Source organism: Phalacrocorax carbo, unplaced genomic scaffold (assembly GCF_963921805.1).
Source record: "Phalacrocorax carbo unplaced genomic scaffold, bPhaCar2.1 SCAFFOLD_459, whole genome shotgun sequence".
NCBI lineage: Eukaryota > Metazoa > Chordata > Aves > Suliformes > Phalacrocoracidae > Phalacrocorax > Phalacrocorax carbo.
The window spans coordinates 1,288-13,101 of NW_026990300.1; the positions used below are offsets into that span (position 1 = coordinate 1,288).

Here is an 11,814-nt window from a genome sequence, read left to right on the forward strand (position 1 = left end):
CCCCCCCCAGCCCCCCCAACACCCCAAAATCCCCCTCCCCCCACACCTCCCGGCCCCCCCAGCCCCCCCCAGCCCCCAACACCCCCAAAGCCCCATCCCCCGCCCCAATGCCCCCCCCCCCAGGTGTCCCCCCCCCCGGGGGTGCCCCCCCCGCCCCCCCCGGGAGGTTCCTGTTTTGGGTGCGGGCGGCGGGTGCTGGTTGATGACTCAGGGTGGGGGGGGCGGGGGGGGGGGTGGGGGTGGGGGGAGGGGGGGGGGAAATCCCAGGGCCTCGCTGGGGGCGGCGGCAGCAAAACAGGAAGCGCCTCCGGGGACGGGCACCCCAAAAAATCACCCCAACCCCCCCCCCCCCAAAACCCCCCCCCCCGATATCTCTCTTCCACCCCTCCCCCCCCCAGGTTAAAGCCGAGGACCCCCCCGAGCTGCCCCCCCCGCGCAGCCCCCCCACCTCCCCCAGACCCAGCTGATGCTGGCGGGGAGCCAGCTGGCCGGGGTGAGTCCGGGGGGGCACCTATATTTTGGGGAGGGGGGGGGACACACACGCATATGGGGGTGTCACCGCGCTGCTGGGGGCGTGGGGGAGGGGCTTTGCTGCTGCTGGGGGGGGGGGGGGGAGCGGGGGGAGGGGGGGGCCGCGCTTGGGGCTGGTACTAACCTGCTGCTCCCCCTCTTTGTGTCACCCCCCCCCCGCCCCCCCCCCCCCCGCCGTGGGGCTGCGTGTGTCCCCCCCCCCCCCCCCGGCGGGTCCCCAACTTGTCCCCGTGTCCCCCCCTCGTGTCCCTCCCTCTTGTGCCCCCCCTGTGCCCCCCCCGTGTGCCCCCCGTGCCCCCCCCGCCCCCCTCGTGTGTCCCCCCATGTCCCCCCTGTGCCCCCCCGTGCCCCCCCCCGTGCCCCCCCCGCCCCCCTCGTGTGTCCCCCCATGTCCCCCCTGTGCCCCCCTCGTGCCCCCCCCATGTCCCCCCTGTGCCCCCCTCGTGCCCCCCCGTGCCCCCCCGCCCCCCTCGTGTGCCCCCCCCATGTCCCCCCTGTGCCCCCCCCGTGCCCCCCCCCGTGCCCCCGACTCCCTTGTCCCCCTCCCCGTGTCTCCCTCATGCCCCCCCCATGTCCGGTCTCTCTGTCCCCCCGTCCCTCTGTCCGTCCCCCCCGCCGTCCCCCCGACCCCCCCCCGTGTCCCCCCCCCGTGTCCCCCATCCCCTTCCCCGCGGCCCCACGTTCCCCCAACCCCCCCTTGCTCTGCGCTCAACGCCCCTCCCTTTGCCCCTCCCCCCACCTGTTCCTCCCCCTCCCTCCCCCTCCCTGCCCCTCCCTGTCCCTCCCCCACCTGCCCCCCTGCCCCTCCCTGCCCCTCCCTGCCCCTCCCCCACCTGCCCCCCTGCCCCTCCCTGCCCCTCCCTGCCCCTCCCCCACCTGCCCCCCTGCCCATCCCTGCCCCTCCCCGCCCCTCCCTCCCCCTCCCTGCCCCTCCCTCCCCCTCCCTGTCCCTCCCTGCCCCTCCCTTCCCCTCCCCGCCCCTCCCCGCCCCTCCCTTCCCCTCCCGCCCCTCCCTGTCCCTCCATGCCCCTCCCTGCCCCTCCCTGCCCCTCCCTGCCCCTCCCTTCCCCTCCCCGCCCCTCCCCGCCCCTCCCCGCCCCTCCCTTCCCCTCCCCGCCCCTCCCTGTCCCTCCATGCCCCTCCCTCCCCCTCCCTGCCCCTCCCTGCCCCTCCCTGCCCCTCCCTTCCCCTCCCCGCCCCTCCCTGCCCCTCCCTGCCCCTCCCTTCCCCTCCCTGTCCCTCCCTGCCCCTCCCTTCCCCTCCCTGCCCCTCCCTGCCCCTCCCTGCCCCTCCCTCCCCCTCCCTGCCCCTCCCTGCCCCTCCCTTCCCCTCCCCGCCCCTCCCTTCCCCTCCCTGCCCCTCCCTGCCCCTCCCTTCCCCTCCCTCCCCCTCCCTCCCCCTCCCTTCCCCTCCCTTCCCCTCCCTCCCCCTCCCTTCCCCTCCCTGCCCCTCCCTGCCCCTCCCTTCCCCTCCCTCCCCCTCCCTCCCCCTCCCTTCCCCTCCCTGCCCCTCCCTCCCCCTCCCTGTCCCTCCCTGCCCCTCCCTTCCCCTCCCTTCCCCTCCCCGCCCCTCCCTGCCCATCCCTGCCCCTCCCCGCCCCCTCCCCGCCCCTCCCTGCCCCCCCCGCCGGCCCCTGCTGCCCTGCCCCCCTTGCCCCCGCCCCCCAGCTGGCAGCGCTGATGCCGGCCCAGCAGCAGTTGCTCCTGCAGCAGGCTCAGGCCCAGCTGCTGGCGGCGGCCGTTCAGCAGCAGCAGCAGCACCAGCCCGGGGGGGCCGCAGCCGCCGCAACCCCCCCGGGCAGGGAGGGGACCCCTGGGCCCCCCCCGGCCCCCCCCCAGCTCACCCTCTCCCAGCCCATCCAGCTCACTGCCCAGGTAAGGGGGGACAACCCCCCCCCCCCCCCCGCTGCGTCCCCCCCACCCTGCTGGCATGTGTGTGTCCCCCCCACAGCCCAACCCCAGGGTCCCCACTCACCCCCCAACCCCCCCCCCAACTCTGTGTCCCCCCCCGCCCCACCCTGTGCCCCCCCCCCAGGACATCCAGCAGCTCCTCCAGCTCCAGCAACTGGTGCTCGTCCCCGGCCACCACCTCCAGCCGCCCCCCCAGTTCCTGCTGCCCCCCACCCAGCAAGGACAGCAAGGTAGCGGGGTCCTGGGGTCCCCGGGGGGCTGGGCCTCCCCGGGGGGCTCGGGGGGCTCGGGGGCGCAGAGGGTGCTGGGGGTCCCCGGGGGGGTTGGGGTGCTCAGGGGTGCTCACGGTGGTGGGGGTCCCCAGGGGCGTTGGGGTGCTCAGGGTGGTGGGGTGCCTGGGGGGGTTTGGGGTGCACAGGGTGGTGGGGGTCCCCAGGGGGGTCGGGGTCCACAGGGTGGTGGGGGTCCCCGGGGGCGTTGGGGTGCTCAGGGTGGTGGGGTGCCTGGGGGGGTTTGGGGTGCACAGGGTGGTGGGGGTCCCTGGGGGGGGTCAGGGTGCACAGGGTGGTGGGGTCCCTGGGGGGGGTTGGGGTGCACAGGGTGGTGGGGTCCCTGGGGGGGGTCGGGGTGCACAGGGTGGTGGGGTCCCTGGGGGGGGTTGGGGTGCACAGGGTGGTGGGGGTCCCTGGGGGGGGTCGGGGTGCACAGGGTGGTGGGGTCCCTGGGGGGGGTCGGGGTGCACAGGGTGGTGGGGTCCCTGGGGGGGGTTGGGGTGCACAGGGTGGTGGGGGTCCCTGGGGGGGGTCGGGGTGCACAGGGTGGTGGGGTGCCTGGGGGGGGTTGGGGTGCACAGGGTGGTGGGGGTCCCCGGGGGTTTTGGGGTGCTCAGGGTGGTGGGGGTGCCTGGGGGGGGGTCGGGGTGCTCAGGGTGGTGGGGGTCCCCGGGGAGGGTTTGGGGTGCTCAGGGTGGTGGGGTGCCTGGGGGGGGTCGGGGTGCTCAGGGTGCTGGGGGTCCCCAGGGGGCTCGGGGTGCTCAGCGGCGCACAGAGTGCTGGGGGTCCTCGGGATGCTAAAGGGTCCCCAAGGTGCAGAAGGTTTTTGGGGTCTCCCAGGGACTGGGGTGCTCAGGGGTCCCTGGGGTGCTCGGGGGTCCCCAAGGTGCACAGGGTGTTTGGGGTCCCCAGGGGGTTTGGGGTGCTCAGGGTCCCCAGGGTGCTTGGGGGTCCCCAGGGGGTTTGGGGTGCATGGGGTCCCCACAGTGCTCAGGGGTCCCCAAGGGATTGGGGTGCTCAGGGGTCCCTGGGGTGCTCGGGGGTCCCCAAGGTACAGCAGGTGTTTGGGGTACCTGGAGCTCCTGGGGTGCCCCGGGGTGCTCAGGGGTCCCTGGAGGGGTGCTCAGGGATGCCCAGCCCCCCTCCCAGGAACTGGCAATTCGGGGGTCCCCTGGGGGTGCCCCCCCCCACCCTGACCCCCGCCCCCCCTCTTGCAGGGCTGCTCCCCACCCCAAACCTCTTTCAGCTACCTCAGCAAAGCCCCGGGGGGCTCCTGCCAAACCAGCCCCGCGGGGGGCTGCCAGCACAGGTATGGGGGGCAGTGCCGGGGGGGGGTCTGCACCCCATCTCCCCCTCCCCATCCCTCCTACACTGGGGGGGGTCTGCGCCCCATCTCCCCCTCCCATCCCTCCTAGACTGGGAGGGGTCTGCACCCCATCTCCCCCTCCCCATCCCTCCTAGACTGGGAGGGGTCTGCGCCCCATCTCCCCCTCCCATCCCTCCTAGACTGGGAGGGGTCTGCGCCCCATCTCCCCCTCCCATCCCTCCTAGACTGGGAGGGGTCTGCGCCCCATCTCCCCCCTCCCATCCCTCCTAGACTGGGAGGGGTCTGCGCCCCATCTCCCCCTCCCCATCCCTCCTAGACTGGGAGGGGTCTGCGCCCCATCTCCCCCTCCCATCCCTCCTAGACTGGGAGGGGTCTGCGCCCCATCTCCCCCTCCCATCCCTCCTAGACTGGGAGGGGTCTGCGCCCCATCTCCCCCTCCCATCCCTCCTAGACTGGGGGGGGTCTGCGCCCCATCTCCCCCTCCCATCCCTCCTAGACTGGGAGGGGTCTGCGCCCCATCTCCCCCTCCCATCCCTCCTAGACTGGGAGGGGTCTGCGCCCCATCTCCCCCTCCCATCCCTCCTAGACTGGGAGGGGTCTGCACCCCATCTCCCCCTCCCCATCCCTCCTAGACTGGGAGGGGTCTGCGCCCCATCTCCCCCTCCCATCCCTCCTAGACTGGGAGGGGTCTGCACCCCATCTCCCCCTCCCCATCCCTCCTAGACTGGGAGGGGTCTGCACCCCATCTCCCCCTCCCATCCCTCCTAGACTGGGAGGGGTCTGCACCCCATCTCCCCCTCCCATCCCTCCTAGACTGGGAGGGGTCTGCACCCCATCTCCCCCTCCCCATCCCTCCTAGACTGGGAGGGGTCTGCGCCCCATCTCCCCCTCCCCATCCCTCCTACACTGGGGGGGGTCTGCACCCCATCTCCCCCTCCCATCCCTCCTAGACTGGGAGGGGTCTGCACCCCATCTCCCCCTCCCATCCCTCCTAGACTGGGGGGGGTCTGCGCCCCATCTCCCCCTCCCATCCCTCCTAGACTGGGAGGGGTCTGCGCCCCATCTCCCCCTCCCATCCCTCCTAGACTGGGAGGGGTCTGCGCCCCATCTCCCCCTCCCCATCCCTCCTAGACTGGGAGGGGTCTGCGCCCCATCTCCCCCTCCCCATCCCTCCTAGACTGGGAGGGGTCTGCGCCCCATCTCCCCCTCCCATCCCTCCTAGACTGGGAGGGGTCTGCGCCCCATCTCCCCCTCCCATCCCTCCTAGACTGGGAGGGGTCTGCGCCCCATCTCCCCCTCCCATCCCTCCTAGACTGGGAGGGGTCTGTGCCCCATCTCCCCCTCCCCATCCCTCCCTTCCCTCCTAGACATGGGGGAGGGTGTCTGCACCCCCCCCCACCCCCCAACACCCCCTCCCCACCCTTTCTCTCCCAGCCAGCGACTCGGCCAGGCCTCCCCGAGTCCCACCTGCCCCCGGGCCCCCCCCCCAAATGCCTGGACCCCCCCCCGCACCCCGAGGAACCCAGCGACCTGGAGGAGCTGGAGCAGTTCGCCCGCACCTTCAAGCAGCGGCGCATCAAGCTGGGGTTCACCCAGGTATGTCATGTTTGGGGTCCCCGGGGGGCGGGTTGGGGGCTGCCGGAGGGTGACCCGCCCCCCCCCCGCCCCTGCCCCCCAGGGTGACGTGGGGCTGGCCATGGGGAAGCTCTACGGCAACGACTTCAGCCAAACGACCATCTCCCGCTTCGAGGCGCTCAACCTCAGCTTCAAGAACATGTGCAAGCTCAAGCCGCTGCTGGAGAAGTGGCTCAACGACGCCGGTGAGGGGGGGTCGCCCCGGCCCCATACGGCCCCCGGTCCCATCCCCATACGGCCCCCGGCCCCATATGGCCCCTGGTCCCATCCCCATATGGCCCCTGGTCCCATCCCCATATGGCCCCCGGTCCCATCCCCATACGGCCCCCGGCCCCATACAGCCCCTGGTCCCATCCCCATATGGCCCCCGGCCCCATCCCCATATGGTCCCCGGCCCCATATGGCCCCTGGTCCCAACCCCATATGGCCCCTGGTCCCATCCCCATACGGCCCCCATCCCCATACGGCCCCCGGCCCCATCCCCATACGGCCCCCGGCCCCATCCCCATACGGCCCCTGGTCCCATCCCCATATGGCCCCTGGTCCCATCCCCATATGGCCCCTGGTCCCATCCCCATATGGTCCCCGTCCCCATATGGCCCCTGGTCCCATCCCCATACGGCCCCCGGCCCCATACGGCCCCCGGCCCCATCCCCATACGGCCCCCGGCCCCATACGGCCCCCGGCCCCATACGGCCCCCGGCCCCATCCCCATACGGCCCCCGGCCCCATACGGCCCCCGGCCCCATATGGCCCCCGGCCCCATCCCCATACGGCCCCCGGCCCCATACGGCCGCAGGCCCCATACGGCCCCCGGCCCCATCCCCATACGGCCCCCGGCCCCATACGGCCCCCGGCCCCATACGGCCCCCGGCCCCATCCCCATACGGCCCCCGGCCCCATACGGCCCCCGGCCCCATCCCCATATGGCCCCTGGTCCCATCCCCATACGGCCCCCGGCCCCATCCCCATACGGCCCCCGGCCCCATCCCCATATGGCCCCTGGTCCCATCCCCATACGGCCCCCATCCCCATACGGCCCCTGGTCCCATCCCCATATGGCCCCCGGCCCCATCCCCATATGGCCCCTGGTCCCATCCCCATACGGCCCCCGGCCCCATCCCCATACGGCCCCCATCCCCATACGGCCCCTGGTCCCATCCCCATACGGCCCCTGGCCCCATACGGCCCCCGGCCCCATCCCCATATGGCCCCTGGTCCCATCCCCATATGGTCCCCGTCCCCATATGGCCCCCGGCCCCATCCCCATATGGCCCCCATCCCCATATGGCCCCCGGCCCCATCCCCATATGGCCCCCATCCCCATATGGCCCCTGGTCCCATCCCCATATGGCCCCTGGTCCCCATCCCCATATGGCCCCTGGTCCCATCCCCATATGGCCCCTGGTCCCATCCCCATATGGTCCCCATCCCCATACGGCCCCTGGTCCCATCCCCATACGGCCCCTGGTCCCAACCCCATACGGCCCCTGGTCCCATCCCCATACGGCCCCTGGTCCCAACCCCATATGGCCCCTGGTCCCATCCCCATATGGCCCCTGGTCCCATCCCCATATGGTCCCCATCCCCATACGGCCCCTGGTCCCAACCCCATATGGCCCCCGGCCCCATCCCCATATGGCCCCTGGTCCCAACCCCATATGGCCCCCATCCCCATATGGTCCCCATCCCCATATGGCCCCTGGTCCCAGTCCCCATATGGTCCCCATCCCCATATGGCCCCTGGTCCCATCCCCATATGGCCCCTGGTCCCAACCCCATATGGCCCCCATCCCCATATGGTCCCCATCCCCATATGGCCCCTGGTCCCAGTCCCCATATGGTCCCCATCCCCATATGGCCCCTGGTCCCAGTCCCCATATGGTCCCCATCCCCATATGGCCCCTGGTCCCATCCCCATATGGTCCCCATCCCCATATGGCCCCTGGTCCCATCCCCATATGGCCCCTGGTCCCAACCCCATATGGCCCCTGGTCCCAACCCCATATGGCCCCCATCCCCATATGGCCCCCGGCCCCATATGGCCCCTGGTCCCAGTCCCCATATGGCCCCCATCCCCATATGGCCCCCGGCCCCATATGGCCCCTGGTCCCAGTCCCCATATGGTCCCCATCCCCATATGGCCCCATGTCCCATCCCTATATGGTCCCCGGCCCCATACGGCCCCTGGTCCCATCCCCATATGGTCCCCACACCCCTATAGCCCCATACCACCCCCTGCCCCCCCAAGCCCCACTCCGGGGCCCCCCCCATCACCGAAGTCACCGGGGCGGGGGGGGGGAGGTGGGGTGACCCCGGGGCGGGCTCTGGCGGCTGTGGGGGGGTGGGGGGGGGTCTCCCATACGTGATGCGACCCCTGCGGCCCCCCCACCCCCCCCGCCCCCTATAGAGACCATGTCGGTGGACTCGACGCTGCCCAGCCCCAACGCGCTGAGCTCCCCCAGCCTGGGGGGCTTCGAGGGGCTCCCGGGGCGGCGCCGCAAGAAACGCACCAGCATCGAGACCAACGTCCGCTTCGCCCTGGAGAAAAGCTTCCTCGCGGTGAGACCCCCCCGCCGCCCCACACCGCCCCACACCGCCCCACACCCCGCCCCACCGCCCCCCACCGCCCCACACCCCGCCCCACCCCGCCCCACACCGCCCCACACCGCCCCACACCCTGCCCCACACCGCCCCACACACCGCCCCACACCGCCCCACACCGCCCCACACCGCCCCACACCGCCCCCCACACCGCCCCACACCGCCCCCCACACCGCCCCCACCGCCCCACACCCCGCCCCACACCGCCCACACCGCCCCACACTGCCCCACACCCCGCCCCACCGCCCCCCACACCGCCCCACACCGCCCCACACCGCCCCCCACCGCCCCCCACACCGCCCCACACCCTGCCCCACACCGCCCCACACCGCCCCACACCCTGCCCCACCGCCCCCCACACCGCCCCACACCGCCCCCCACACCGCCCCCCACACCGCCCCACACCGCCCCACACCGCCCCCCACACCGCCCCCACCGCCCCACACCGCCCCACACCGCCCCACACCCTGCCCCACCGCCCCACACCGCCCCACACCGCCCCACACCGCCCCACACCCCGCCCCACACCGCCCCACACCGCCCCCCACACCGCCCCCACCGCCCCACACCGCCCCACACCGCCCCACACCCTGCCCCACTGCCCCACACCGCCCCACACCGCCCCACACCGCCCCACACCGCCCCCCACACCGCCCCCACCGCCCCACACCGCCCCACACCGCCCCACACCGCCCCCACCGCCCCACACCCCGCCCCACCCCGCCCCACACCGCCCCACACCCCGCCCCACCCCGCCCCACACCACCCCACACCGCCCCCCACCCCGCCCCACCCCGCCCCACACCGCCCCACACCGCCCCACACCGCCCCACACCCCGCCCCACACCGCCCCACACCGCCCACACCGCCCCCACCGCCCCACACCGCCCCACACCGCCCCACACCGCCCCCACCGCCACCCCGCCCCACACCCGCCCCACACCGCCCACCCGCCCACACCGCCCCACACCCCGCCCCACACCGCCCCACACCGCCCCACACCCCGCCCCACACACCGCCCCACACCGCCCCACACCGCCCCACACACCGCCCCACACCCCGCCCCACACCGCCCACACCGCCCCCACCCCGCCCCACACCTCCCACACCACCCCACACCGCCCCCACACCCGCCCCACACCGCCTCCCACACCGCCCCCACACCGCCCCACACCGCCCCACGCCCACACCGCCCCACACCGCCCCCACCGCCCCACACCGCCCCACACCGTCCCCCCACCCCGCCCCACACCGCCCACACCGCCCCCACACCGCCCCCACCACCGCCCCCGCCCACACCGCCCCACACCGCCCCCCACACCGCCCCACACCGCCCCACACCGCCCCACACCGCCCCCACCCCGCCCCACACCGCCCCACCGCCCCACCGCCCCACACCGCCCCCCACCCCCCCCCCCCCGCCCCCCACCCCCCCCCACCCCGCCCCCCCCCCCCCCCCACCCCCCCCACCCCCCCCCCCGCCCCCCACCCCCCCCCCCCCCCCCCCACACCCCCCACACCCGCCCCACACCGCCCCACACCGCGCCACCCCGCCCCACCCCGCCCCACACCGCCCCACACCGCCCCACCCCGCCCCACACCCCGCCCCACACCACCCCACACCGCCCCCCACAGCGCCCCACACCGCCCCACACCGCCCCCCACCGCCCCACACCGCCCCACACCGCCCCCCACCCCGCCCCACACACCCCGCCCCCGCACAGGGGGACCCCGAATGGCTGAGCCCCCTGGAATGGCTGAACCCCCCCAAGTCTCCCCTCCAGCCTCTGCCCCACTCTCCCCCCCCCCCAGTGTCCCCCCGCGCTGCCCCCCAGTCTCCCCCCAGCTGTCCCCTAGTCTCCCCCCAAGTCTCCCCCGCAGTCTCCCCCCGCTGCCCCCCAGCTGCCCCCCACAGTCTCTCCCCATTCTCCCCCCAGCTGCCCCCCACTCTCCCCCCAATCTCCCACCCCAGCTGCCCCCCAGCTCCCCACCAGTCTCTCCCCAGATGCCCCCCAGATGCCCCCCAGCTCCCCACCAGTCTCTCCCCAGCTGCCCCCCAGTCTCCCCCAGTCTCCCCCAGTCCCCCCCCCGCCCCCCGCCCCCCGCCCCGGCCGCCCCCCAACCGCTGCCCCCCAGAACCAGAAGCCCACGTCGGAGGAGATCCTGCTGATCGCGGAGCAGCTGCACATGGAGAAGGAGGTGATTCGCGTGTGGTTCTGCAACCGCCGCCAGAAGGAGAAGCGCATCAACCCCTGCGGCACCGGCACCGGGCCCCCCCCCGGCCTGCCCCCCGCGCCCCCCGGCAAGCCCCCCGCCTACAGCCCACACATGGTGCGTGGGGTGAGGGGGGAGGGTCCCCATCCCCGGAGCCTGGCCCTGAATGGCCCCTGACCCCCCACCCCCGCCAGCCCCTGACCCCCCCCCCCGGGATGGTCCCTGACCCCCCCCCGGCCTGCCCCCCGCCTACAGCCCACACATGGTGCGTGGGGTGAGGGGGGAGGGTCCCCATCCAAGAGCCTGGCCCCGGGTGCCCCCCCAGCCCCTATCCCCTGTACGGCCCCGGGTCCCCACCCCCTATATGGAACTGGGTCCCTTCCCCTATATGGCCCTGGGTCCCTTCCCCTATATGGCCCCGGGTCCCCACCCCCTATATGGCCATGGGTCCCCACCCCCTATATGGCCCCGGGTCCCCATCCCCTATATGGCCCCGGGTCCCCACCCCCTATATGGCCCCGGGTCCCCATCCCCTATATGGCCCCGGGCCCCCACCCCCTATATGGCCCCGGGTCCCCACCCCCTATATGGCCCCGGGCCCCCATCCCCTATATGGCCCTGGGTCCCTTCCCCTATATGGCCCTGGGTCCCCACCCCCTATATGGCCCCGGGTCCCCATCCCCTATATGGCCCCGGGTCCCCATCCCCTCTATGGCCCCGGGTCCCCACCCCCTATATGGCCCTGGGTCCCCATCCCCTATATGGCCCCGGGTCCCCATCCCCTATATGGCCCCGGGTCCCCATCCCCTATATGGCCCTGGGTCCCCATCCCCTATATGGCCCCGGGTCCCCACCCCCTATATGGCCCCGGGTCCCCGTCCCCTATATGGCCCCGGGTCCCCATCCCCTCTATGGCCCCGGGTCCCCACCCCCTATATGGCCCTGGGTCCCCATCCCCTATATGGCCCCGGGCCCCCACCCCCTATATGGCCCCGGGTCCCCACCCCCTATATGGCCCCGGGTCCCCACCCCCTATATGGCCCCGGGTCCCCATCCCCTATATGGCCCCGGGCCCCCACCCCCTATATGGCCCTGGGTCCCCATCCCCTATATGGCCCCAGGCCCCCAACCCCTATATGGCCCTGGGTCCCCATCCCCTATATGGCCCTGGGTCCCCAACCCCTATATGGCCCCGGGTCCCCGTCCCCTATATGGCCCTGGGCCCCCACCCCCTATATGGCCCCGGGCCCCCACCCCCTATATGGCCCCGGGCCCCCACCCCCTATATGGCCCTGGGTCCCCATCCCCTATATGGCCCCGG

At 74.1% G+C, this 11,814-nt stretch overlaps 1 protein-coding gene across 1 annotated transcript; it reads left to right on the forward strand.

Moving 5' to 3' along the window:
• Positions 1-399: 399 nt before the first annotated feature.
• LOC135310989 (POU domain, class 2, transcription factor 2-like) lies at positions 400-10,610 on the forward strand (the record flags this gene model as incomplete). The annotated part of the gene is made up of 8 exons (XM_064440135.1): positions 400-493; positions 2,199-2,405; positions 2,566-2,671; positions 3,931-4,022; positions 5,475-5,636; positions 5,719-5,860; positions 8,086-8,237; positions 10,416-10,610. Coding segments are annotated over exons 1-8 (1,083 nt in total), but the record flags the coding sequence as incomplete, so codon positions are not given.
• Positions 10,611-11,814: the final 1,204 nt, after the last annotated feature.